We start from the raw sequence: 11,983 nt of genomic DNA, 5'->3' as shown, positions 1-11,983 counted from the left end.
TAGTTTATTTTTAGTAATGTTTAGTTGAACTAGTTGAATTAATATATATAGAGAACTAGTTTATTTTTAGTAAATGTTTAGTTGAACTAGTTGAATTAATATATAGAACTACTTTATTTTAGTATATGCTTAGTTTGAACTAGTTGAATTAATATAACTAGTTTATTTTTAGTAAATGTTTAGTTGAACTAGTTGAATTAATATATATATAGAACTAGTTTATTTTTAGTAAATGCTTTAAACTAATTGAATTAATATAACTAGTTTATTTTAGTAAATGCTTAGTTGAATTACTAGAAGTAGTTGAATTAATTGAATTAGTAAGTGATTAATGTTTCGCCTAATATAAACATAGGAAATGTCCTTTGACGACGAAAAAAATATCATTATGTGTGATTACTGTGAAGACCAGCGCGGCCAGTGCGACAGAAATTTCCTTGCTGATAGTAGGCGATTCAACATCAAGCTGGATGAGATTTTTGAATTTGATACAGTAACTCACAACGACAAAGTCTGTTTTCGTAATTAAGCATGACTTATATATGCTTCATTTGCCTGACTTATAATTTTTAATTTTCACTACTCTACTAGCGCATCCCGTGCCATGCAAATTTTTTTGTCTTGGATAAGATAGGTTTCAAAGATATGGAAACTATGGAGGTAAAGAGAGCTTACCTGAAAACTGAGCATGATGGTTATACTTTCAACGTCAAAGTATACAATACACACACGTACACATATTTTGAATGCAAAACTTGGCAAGCACTATGCAAGGCTTATGCATTTGAGCCTGCTATGGTTATCACCTTTGATATTCATCCGGAAGATAATATTGAAGGTAATAGAGACATATGGGTCGATGTGCAGACGCCTCCAGTTCTACCATTATGTGAGTTCTTCTCAACTATATTTTTGTCTTTGATATTGCTTATTCAAAAATAACTGACTACTAATTTCTATTGACAGCTTATCTCCATTCAACCAAACAGGTCCGGCGTTTGGTAGACAGGACCTACTACTGTCCCGGAGCTGAACTAAACTGCGAGGAGATAAGTCATTATGTTTCATGGCTTGAGGATCTTCATACTGTCAAGAAAAATTTTCTTCCTGCACTTAGAAATGTTAGTACTCAAAACGTGCGACCAATAGTGATGGTATTGAACTACGGTCACATCTATTTAGGAATGATGGTAAGATATTTACTATTTGTCCTCAGTGCATATTTTGCATACATAATTTTTTTGCTAAACTTTCATTGCTAAGTATATTAGTTAAGTACTATACAATGTTCTTCAACAGGGACTCCCAATGACAGTTGTGCCTCAGGGGATCGAGACTAAAGGTTAGATGTCAATTGTTAGCTTACGGCCAAGATATCCTGCATTGCACATGAATGCATTCAGGATTTATAGAAGCGATGAATGCTTAATAGTGAAAGATTGGAGAAAAATTGTTAATGATCGCAGAGAAGTATTAGGGGCAGCAATGAGAAGCGCAGCCCACGATTAAGAGGCAGGTTCATCGGCATGCTCCAGTATGATCAATCAGGAGAGCTATACGTGTTCTATGCTATTTTACCAAAGAAAGAGTAGCTAGCAGGAGTGATTTAGCTAGTTCTTCATGCCGCTCTTAATTAGTACTTGTCCTTTCTTGTCCGTGTTCTTCGTTCTGAACTTAAGTGATTTGCTTTTGTGGTGTTATATATATGAATGCTTATAATACCATGACAATCATGTTGAACTCGATCGATAATATTTTTGCTTCTGGTATACAAGTGAATGTTTCTTCTTTAAGCTAGTAGTGCTGGTGGTGATTAGATAGCTAGTTAATTATTATATCATTTAATGAAAGAAACCGCAGATTAGTTTCAGCTGAATGAATCCTACCTAGCTAAGTGATCAAGTATATGCCATATCCGTATATATTATATAGTTGATCAAGTATAATATGGATATGGCATATACTCTAGCTAGCTAGCTATATATAGAGATATTCAATAATGCATCCAGTCGAAACTAATCCGTGGTACTTTCACCTAATGATTTAACAACTCATTATAATGTAAAACAATCACTAAATTAAATTGAAAACACAAAATTAAAGAAAAAATTAAAAAAAAACACCCAAACATTTAGTACCGGTTGGTGTTACCAACCGGTACTAATGCTCTCCACGCAAACGGGCCTGGCTCGTGCCACGTGGTGGCACTTTAGCGCCGGTTCATGACGAACCGGTACAAAAGGCCGGGGACCTTTAGTCCAACCGGCACTAAAGGCCGTCACGAACCGGCACTAAAGCCCGGTTCTGCACTAGTGTGCAACCTTTGATCACCGACACATCTGAGGTATTTGACAAGATGGCCAAAGGCTACCTTTTTCTTTTCCCTTGCCTTGCACTTCACCATTTTGGGTTTTCCCTCGTGGAGTAGCGGATTTATGCAGTTGGCCAGAGTAAGCATCACCGAAGTCAAGGGGATGAATGTCCATGGTTAATTAGATGAGCAGCCTAAAGGAATGGAGACATGAGCGGATTGTGGTACGGGAGGTGGCGGCTATTGTGGCTAGATGAGCGGAGTCACCAGGGTTCCCAATCGAGAGAGGAGAGACCATAGACGGGTGAGCAAGATGTCGTGCTGATTGTTTCTTTTTTCTGTTTTTAAGGATATCCTGGTTGTTGTCTGAGATGGGCTTCTCGCCGGTGAGGCTGAATTAGCCATATGGCCCAACGAAACTACTTCACACACGACATATGATGGGACGATGCTTGCACGGTGGCTAATCTAACAACTTTTTGCAGTTCGGCCTTTTGCATGGATGGTGGCATATGCTGCGTCGTGCGTGTATCATCACTGAAGTGTCGTCCATGTAGCAACGCTCATGGCCCAATCAACAAGAAGGCACGGCTTTTTCCACTGGAATAGCGCCGCTTAATTATGTTTGGCCCGCTAAAAGAGAGACATGCATCATGCTAATTGATATCGGACGGACAAGAATAACTCTCTGTCACAGAACAAATGACTCTAAATGCTAAGGGAAACGTTTCGAAACGGCGCGCCGGCCGAACTTTCGGCCCGCCGCTCGCTCTCCACGCGCAAATCCTGCACACATGCAGCACCACGCAGGCAACTGCTCCCCGCACGTTGTGGGTCCTACGCAACTGGCCCCCTTTTCTACCTTATCTCCTCCCTTTCTTCTACCTCCAGCCCATATCGCCTTCACGCCCTCGTTTCTCCCCTTCCTGCTCTTAGCGACAGCATGCGCGCTGCTACGACCCACCACGAGCACCAGCTGCATCCGACTGCTCCATAGAAGCAATGGCACACCGTCGTTTTGCTACACCACGGGGAGCTGCAACCAGTTTGTCGGAGAGCTGCAACCAGCAATGTGCAGTGTTACAACCAATAGAGCATGCGATGGGGAGAGATGCCATGGCCGGCGGAGCTGCAACCACGAGGGGTGCCAAGGCTGACGAGTGTTACAACTTCGGCAACAAAATGCTGGGACCAACACTCAGTTTTGCTACCAGCACGGTGACCGTCACTGTAGACGCTGAGAGCATGGAGGCACATGAGCTGCAACCAGCGGCACGAAAAGCTGGAACCGGCAGTAAAAAAAAGCTGGAACCGGCTAAAAATAGCTGCCAGCCAGCGAGAGCATGGGCTATGAGACCCAACGCCGGCCGCTGCCCTTTGCTGCAACCGAAGAAAACAAAGCTGGAGCCGGCGACAAAAAAAGCTACATCGAGCGACAAGAAAAGCTACCACCGTCGAGCGTCTGCACGACGGAGCTACATCCATGTAAAACAAATGTTACAACCGGCAAGTGTTTTTGCTGGAACCAACACTAGCGCCGGAAGGCTACACGATGCCACGGTAGTTGCTACCATGGGGCCATCTCTGCCGGAGCTACGGCCATCTTCATTGGAGTCGCGGCCGGCACCACCGGAGCTGCGACATTCGTCATGGGGAGCTGCAAACACGAGAGGCACGCGGTTGCATACACGAGCCATGGGCAAAGCAGGAGACGACGAAGGCAAGGGCAGTGACCGTCGGCGAAGGGCGGCGACCGGGGGTGAGGGCGGCAACCGACGAGATGTGCCGGGCGCTGCTTTGAAGCCGGACGCGTGCTCGTCCATGGCGACGCGATGGGCGAGGGCTGTTTTTCGCGGAGAAGAAGACACAGAGAGGAAGGATGAAGGAGAATCGTGCGGCTGTAAATCATGCACATCGTACGGCTGCGCGTTGACCGGCCCAAATTTGGGCCGGTGCGCCGGCGCAGAGTGCTGCCCAAATGCTAATGGCCTGAGAACACTTGAAAGTAGTTCTGTTTTACTGTCCTAAAAATGTGGAATATATTTGAAATGAGTTAATTTTTTTAGGGAGACAGTTTAGAGGAAGGGTAGATGCAAACACAACTCCATCAATGTCGAGGAGTTACATTTTGAGGGTTCTTTAAGGAGATAACTTTTAGGGGGGAAAACTTTTAAGGAAGGGGCTACAGTAAAGTACTAAGCTTGGCTGAATATTGGTACTTCTATTTGGATCGTGGATACCATGAACAGAATTCGGGAGAGGGGGAGGGGAGACTCTCTTTAAAAATTAGTGTTCCGGTTTCTACAGGGGAGGGGAGACCCTCTCTTGAAAAAACAATACACTAAGCACGTAAACAATTTGATATATGTTTGCAGGTTCACACAAAAACTTAACTAATCTTGTTTCTCTGGCATGTTATATACATAGGGTCAGTGGAGACCGGTCGATGGACAAACTGCTAGGCATCCATCATGGCCTTGAACTCATCGAAGCAAACAACTCCATCTCCATTCAGATCAAATCTGCGGATCATGGCGCGGCACTCCTCGATGCCCTGCTCGGACCCCAGCCTGGCGAGCATCCGCATCAGGCTCGCCGGCGTGATGCACCCTTCGCCCTTCACCTCGTACATCGCGAACGCCTCCCTCAGCCCCCGGCGCCGCTCCTCCTCTTCCTCTGTTTCTGGCGGTGCCACCAGCCAGAGGAACTCCTGCTCGTCCAGCAGCCGGTCTGGCATGCCCTAGGGAGGGATTCAGGGATTCATCACAGGAAGACGATCTCAATCTACGGTTCGTACGGGATGAAGAACAGAATATGCCTCGAATATACCCCTTTAAGATGTATGATTGTATAAGGTATATTGTTCTGAGATAATTCTCATAGGAACGGAATGACTTACAGACGCAATGCGTTGGCTCTTATATAGCCCGGCAAAGCAGGAAACGGTACAGTACAGTAACGGAAATGAATGAAACGCTACAGAACTGCGAGTCCTACGAGCCGTTGGATCATCATGAACCGGTACGCTGTGCGTCGTTGGATAACTAAAGAAATAGATGTCGAGTTGCAGTCTGACAATGCCCTCCTCTGAAAGGTTGCTTGTCCTCAAGTAGCTGCATTTCGCCAGCCTTCCACTGTGGATTTGAAGAACCCGGGGAATGTGTGCTTAATAAAGTCAGCATCTTCCCAAGTCGCGTCTTCTGGTGGTAGGTTTGCCCATTGAACGAGCCATTGCACCACTAGTAGGTTCCTTCGAGGGATCTGTCGCGTTTGCAGAACCAAGACAGGCTCGGTCTTGATGTTGCCTGTTGGGTCAACCAGTGGCAGGTCTTCACAAGGAACAACGAAAGGTCCAATATGCTTCTTGAGTTGACTGATGTGAAAGACTGGATGGATGTTTGCTGAAGCAGGCAGCTGCAAGTGGTAAGCAACATTACCCACTCGATGCAGCACTCTGAAAGGGCCATAGAATTTGCTCTGCAGTTTGATGTGGGATCGAATGCCAAACGCATTTAAGCGGCATGGTTGCATCTTCAGATATACCATATCCCCCACTTCCAGGACTCGCTCCGATCGTTTGCCATCAGCGTACTTCTTCATCCTGGTTTGAGCTTTCTGCAGATTCAGTTTGACTTCCTCAAGAAACTGCTGTCTATCATTCAGGAACTGGTGAGCTTCAGAGCCAGGAGGAGCAGATAAGGAAACTTCACTGATTTGAGGAGGTTTATACCCATAGAGGACCTCAAAAGGTTTTTTTTGGAGTGATGCATGAAAGGATGTGTTATACCAGTATTCTGCCATTGGTAAGTGTTGCATCCAGTTCTTTGAGTGTGTCGAAGTCATGCATCTGAGGTAGTTTTCAATGCACTGATTTACCCGTTTCGTTTGGCCGTCCGATTGGGGGTGGTAGGCAGAGCTGTAACGCGGTTCCACTTTCATGCTTTTGAATATGTCCCTCCAGGTGTGGCTCGTGAAGATCCTATCCCTGTCAGATACAATTGCTAAAGGAGGCCCATGGAGTTTGATGATATTATCAATGAATGATTGAGCTACTGTCTTCACATTGAAGGGGTGGGCTAGAGGGATGAAGTGAGCAAACTTAGATAGTCTGTCCACTACTACCATGATCACTTCCTTCCCTTGTGATTTAGGAAGACCTGCAATGAAATCCATGCTTATGTGTGTCCACACCATGTTAGGTATGTGTAGAGGGTCCAGCAATCTAGGGTAAGCACATGTTTCTCCCTTGTTTTTCTGGCACATAGGACATTCTGCTAAAAATTTATCCACTTCAGATTTTAAACCTGGCCAATAGAATATTTGCTTGATTCTGTGGTAAGTTGCTTTCATGCCAGAGTGCCCTCCCAGAGCAAAGGAATGTAATGCAACTAGTAGCTTATGTTTAAACTCAGGTACATTACCCACAAGTACTCTGCCCTTGTGTCTGATAATCCCCGCATGGTAGCAGTCATGATCAATTGTGTTGTTTGGAGCCAGAAGGAGTTTTTCTAGTAATTCTTTGCTTTTGACATGCTTGAGATAGGACTGTTCCACTTCCTTGGTCCATTTGGGGGTAACAGAGGAGATAACCTTGAGCTAGAACATTCTGGACAGAGCATCTGCCACAATATTACTTTTGCCTTTTTTATATTCCAATGTGTAGTCAAACTCCAGTAGCTTCAACAGCAATTTGTGTTGCATTGCAGTGTTCAATTTCTGGTCAGTGATGAATTTAAGACTCTGGTGGTCAGTCCTTATGATGAGCTTGTTACCCAGGAAGTAATGCCTCCATTTTTTTAGTGCTTGAACAATGGCCAGGGCTTCTTTCTCATAGGTTGGTAGTGCAACATTCTTGGGACAGAGGGCAGTGCTGTAATAAGCAATTGCTCTGCTGTTCTGCATTAAAACTGCTCCCAGACCAGATCCTGATGCATCTGTTTCCAGGGTGAAAGGAAGAGAAAAGTTTGGTAAGGCCAATACTGGAGCTGTGGTCATGGCTGATTTTAACTCAGCAAAAGCTTTGTCTTGTGTATCAGTCCAAAAGAATTGTCCTTTTTAAGAAGATCATGCAGAGGCGTAGCAATGAGGCCAAAATGTTGAATGAATCTCCTGTAGTAACCACACAAACCCAAGAAACCTCTCAGCTGAGTGACTATAGTTGGTGTAGGCCAGTCAACTACAACAACAATCTTAGCAGGGTCTGTGGCCACTCCCTTTTCAGTGATGATGAGACCAAGGTACTCCACTTGTTGCATAGCAAAAACACATTTGGACAACTTGAAAATGAGCTGATGTTGTTGGAGGAGTTGTAAGGCTAGCCTTACATGCTTGATGTGGTCTTCCAGGGTCTTGCTAAATATGAGAATATCATCAAAGAACACAAGGATGAACTTTCTCAGACGAGGACCAAAAACATAGTTCATTAAGGCCTGAAAGGTTCCTGGAGCATTAGCCAGCCCAAAAGGCATAACTAAAAATTCATAATGACCACAATAAGTAGTGAATGCTGTTTTGTGGATATCTTTTTCCTTCATCCTGACCTGGTGGTACCCTGACCTAAGATCTAATTTGGTGAAGTATTTAGCTCCATGCAGCTCATCAAGCAAATCCTCAATAATGGGTATTGGGAATTTGTTCTTGACAGTGTGGTCATTGAGATGCCTATAATCCAAACATAATCTCCATGTGGCATCCTTTTTCCTTACTAGGATTGCAGGGGCAGCAAAGGAACTTTGACTAGCTCTTATGAACCTAGCTTTGAGGAGCTTCTGTATTTGTGCCTCCATTTCATCTCTTTGTTTATGTGTAACTCTATATGGTCTCCTATTGGGAGGAATAGTGTTGGGCTTCATAGGTATTTCATGATCACACTCTCTGGTTGGTGGGAGTTCAGTGGGTTCTGCAAACACTGCTGGAAATTCCTCTATTATTTGTTGTAGTTCTGCAGGTGGTTGTTGAGGAGGAGGAGGATCAGGTTTCCTAATATCTCTAATCAAGTGCAGAACATAGCCTGTTGCTCCTTTGTTCAGTAACTTCCTGAGTTCAGCAACATTGATTTCTGTAGCTTCATCTAGCTTGTCACAAACAGGTAATGTTACAATAGTATTACCTTTGTGAACAGTAAGTTTCCTGTTGATGTGATCCAAGGTTGTGGGGTTGTGTGCAGCTAGCCAATCACACCCTAGCACAATGTCATGACCAGGTATGTCCAGAATTCTGAATGAGTGGTTGAAGGTTTCTGTTGCAATGGTAAACTCACTGGAAGGGATATATGCTCCTGACCATAACTTGCCTCCACCGGCCACTGCTACTGGTCTGGATTTATCCTATAGAATTGTGCAGGAAGTCTGCAAGGCAAAGTGGATGTTCATGAAAGTAGAATTACTGCCAGTGTCAACTAGGGCCACAACTGTTTTTCCACCAATCTTAACCAGGACAGACATTGTTTTAGCTCCCTTAGGATTTAATGCTTGTTGGGATATTTTCATGCATTTGTCCTCTTCCTTAGTAGATTCTTCTTGCTCATCTTCAGATACTGAGTCTGGCTCATCAGCATTTTCAGTAGGTTCTTCTCCTGTTAGGACATTTATGACAGGAGCTTGTTTGCATTTGTGACCATGAAACCAAGCATCCCCACATCTCCAACACTTTCCTGGTTCTCTAGCTCTTTGTGTATGTCCAGTTTGCTTATCCATAGTCTTGCTATCAGCAGCACTAGATTTGTAAGCATTGTAAGGAGATTTGGAGTTAGGTAGGGTATTTTGGTGGTGTGATTTCCTTGGAGGAGCACACTGTTCCATGTCAATTGCCAACCAGTAAGCTTCAGTTAAGGTAGGTGGTCTTAAGGGTCTCAACTGAAACTTGATTGCAGATCTCATTCCATTGACATAACATTTAACAAACCACTGTTCAGAGAGGGCAGGGTTGTCCAATTGTAGTTCTGCCATGAGGTCTTCAAAGAGATCTGTGTATTCATTGATACTTAGGTTTTTCTGTTTCAGTGAGTTGAATCTCTCAGTGAGATCATAAGAACTAGTGGGGGGAAACCTGTGGAGAACTTGTTCGCAGAGTTGAGGCCAAGTAATCTTCTTCCCCACCATGTACATTTGTGCCAGTGGTACTTTGTAATCATTAGGTGCCCCAGCCATTTGGAAGTATTTCTCACATTGCCTGATCCATCCACTTGGATTTTCACCATCAAATCGAGGAAAGTCCATTTTTGGTCCTTTGGTAATGGATTTTAGAAACTGAGTTCTCATTTCTTTTTCATAAGACTTGCTGTAATCTGCCCATGCATCAGTAGCATTTTGCTGTGGGACAGGAGGAAACAGAGAAGTGTGGGCATTTTTCAATTGACCTGTTGGACTTGGACCTTCAGATAACAGATCTTGGAAATTGGGTCTACTGAAGCCTGGAGGAGCACCTCTTTGTCCTGTGTTTATAGGAGGAAGCCTCTGACCCGCCAGTGCTGCCATTTGTTTTGTGTTTCTCCTGTTCTTCAAGCAATTTCTTTCGCAGTTCTTCTGTAGAAAGCCTCACACCAGTGTCATTCAGGTCTCTGCCTAGATCAGTTGGTTGTTTTGACAGATCAGTTGCAGGATCAACAGTGGATTCAGGTCCTGTGGTGTTGGTTCGTACCACTGGAGGAATTGATGACGCATGATCGTTGGTGTTCATGGTCTTGAGGATGTCAGTGATTGCAGACAGCTGTTGACTGAAGGTTGTGACGGCTGTTTGCATACTGCCTATCACCTTGTTCATGCTGTCTTGTTTGGAGTTGATCGTCAACACATCTTGCCGCGGTAGCTCGATGTCCTCTTTTAATTCTGCCGTTTCTTCACGATTTGCAGCCAGATCCGCCTTCATGGCGAGCAGATCCGCCAATCCTGCCTCATCTATGCTGGCCTTCGAACGCCCCATGTTAACTGAAGAATTCAGAGAGGAATTTTACTACCAGATTCCTGGCAACCCGATCTGAATATTCAGCTCAGCCGCCACCCGATCCGACGCCTCCGATGCAACACCACCCACGAATCACCCAGGAATTTTACTCCTGGACGCAAGATGCTCGAGTAACCCGGTGATGCTCGTGAGCTGTCGCCGAATTCAGTCTACCGCCGCCTTCGCCGCCATCGCCGCCGCCAACACCACCGGAATAGGGAGGGAGGGAAGGGGAAAATTTTCTGGTGGATCTCACCTCTCAATTCGCCAAGGAAAGGCTGCGCTCATGATACCAATTGTCATGACCTAGGGAGGGATTCAGGGATTCATCACAGGCAGACGATCTCAATCTAGGGTTCGTACGGGACGAAGAACAAAATATGCCTCGAATATACCCCTTCAAGATGTATGATTGTATAAGGTATATTGTTCTGAGATAATTCTCATAGCCGCCACCCGATCCGACGCCTCCGATGCAACACCACCCACGAATCACCCAGGAATTTTACTCCTGGACGCAAGATGCTCGAGTAACCCGGTGATGCTCGTGAGCTGTCGCCGAATTCAGCCTACCGCCGCCTTCGCCGCCATCGCCGCCGCCAACACCATCGGAATAGGGAGGGAGGGAAGGGGAAAATTTTCTGGTGGATCTCACCTCTCAATTCGCCAAGGAAAGGCTGCGCTCATGATACCAATTGTCATGACCTAGGGAGGGATTCAGGGATTCATCACAGGCAGACGATCTCGATCTAGGGTTCGTACGGGATGAAGAACCAAATATGCCTCGAATATACCCCTTCAAGATGTATGATTGTATAAGGTATATTGTTCTGAGATAATTCTCATAGGAACTGAATGACTTACAGACGCAACGCGTCGGCTCTTATATAGCCCGGCAAAGCAGGAAACGGTACAGTAACGGAAATGAACGAAACGCTACAGAACGGCGAGTCCTACGAGCCGTTGGATCATCATGAACCGGTACGCTGTGCGTCGTTGGATAACTGAAGAAATAGATGTCGACTTGCAGTCTGACACGGTCTCCGTCCGCGTCAGCCGAAGCCGACGCCACGAGCGCCTTGGCATCCTCCGCTGACACGTCCTCGCCCAGCGCCGCCTTCATGCACAGCCGCAGCTCAGCCGCGGAGATCCTGCCGTCGGCGTCACGGTCGAATGAGGCGAACACGCTGCTGAAGCGCTCGGCCGTCGAGGCGTGCACCATCTTCGCTTGCTTGATTCGGTGATCACCTGAGATTCGTGGCTGTGGTAGCAGTGTGTGACCGTGTGTTAATGCATGCAACGCTAGCTAGCTTCCGGTGCTTGGTCTCAACTCTCAAGTGCCGATGCGTGTATATATGCAGGCGGCACAAGTACGTACGTAAAAGCTTGCAGCTAGCCAGTTGTGTTGATGGATTCAATGCAAAATTATTGAAAGAATTGATGAGGCCGAGGAACTGGTCCGTTGACTGTGTCAATTTGTTTTCAGCCGTCGTCGAGCATGCATGGTCTTCTGTGAGAGAATATTTTGTGAAAGCTGAAGTTGAACGAGCACATCGGAGTATATAATTCATTGCATGCATGGGCCTTTTGTGACAGAATATTCCAGGCAATCCAAGCCAGCCAGGGACATTCGTCGGCTGCTGCTAATATGTTATTCAGTGTCTACTCCCGAAGTTTTGACGTGTCATTCTCACCCTCATTCAGGGCGCGCATATAATAGGCTTGCATTGC

At 45.4% G+C, this 11,983-nt stretch overlaps 1 protein-coding gene across 1 annotated transcript; it reads right to left on the bottom strand.

Moving 5' to 3' along the window:
* Nucleotides 1–4,769: 4,769 nt before the first annotated feature.
* LOC119282475 (putative calcium-binding protein CML19) lies at nt 4,770–11,474 on the bottom strand. Its single transcript, XM_037562700.1, has 2 exons — nt 11,291–11,474; nt 4,770–5,041 (listed from the first exon to the last, which is right to left on the bottom strand). Exons 1-2 carry the CDS (start codon nt 11,472–11,474, stop codon nt 4,770–4,772), a joined length of 456 nt encoding a protein of 151 aa, XP_037418597.1.
* Between the last annotated feature and the right edge of the window lie 509 nt (nt 11,475–11,983).

The sequence above is a fragment of the Triticum dicoccoides genome, chromosome 3B (genome assembly GCF_002162155.2).
Source record: "Triticum dicoccoides isolate Atlit2015 ecotype Zavitan chromosome 3B, WEW_v2.0, whole genome shotgun sequence".
Lineage (NCBI taxonomy): Eukaryota > Viridiplantae > Streptophyta > Magnoliopsida > Poales > Poaceae > Triticum > Triticum dicoccoides.
This window is presented reverse-complemented; position numbering and strand designations above follow the sequence as displayed.

Bases quoted from the DNA above. Each gene is read 5' to 3' on its own strand.
- LOC119282475 (XM_037562700.1), bottom strand. From the start codon at position 11,474: ATGGTGCACGCCTCGACGGCCGAGCGCTTCAGCAGCGTGTTCGCCTCA. The intron at 5,042-11,290 runs GTGTCAGACTGC...AGGGCATGCCAG, and splicing joins GGCTGACGCGGACGGAGACC to ACCGGCTGCTGGACGAGCAG.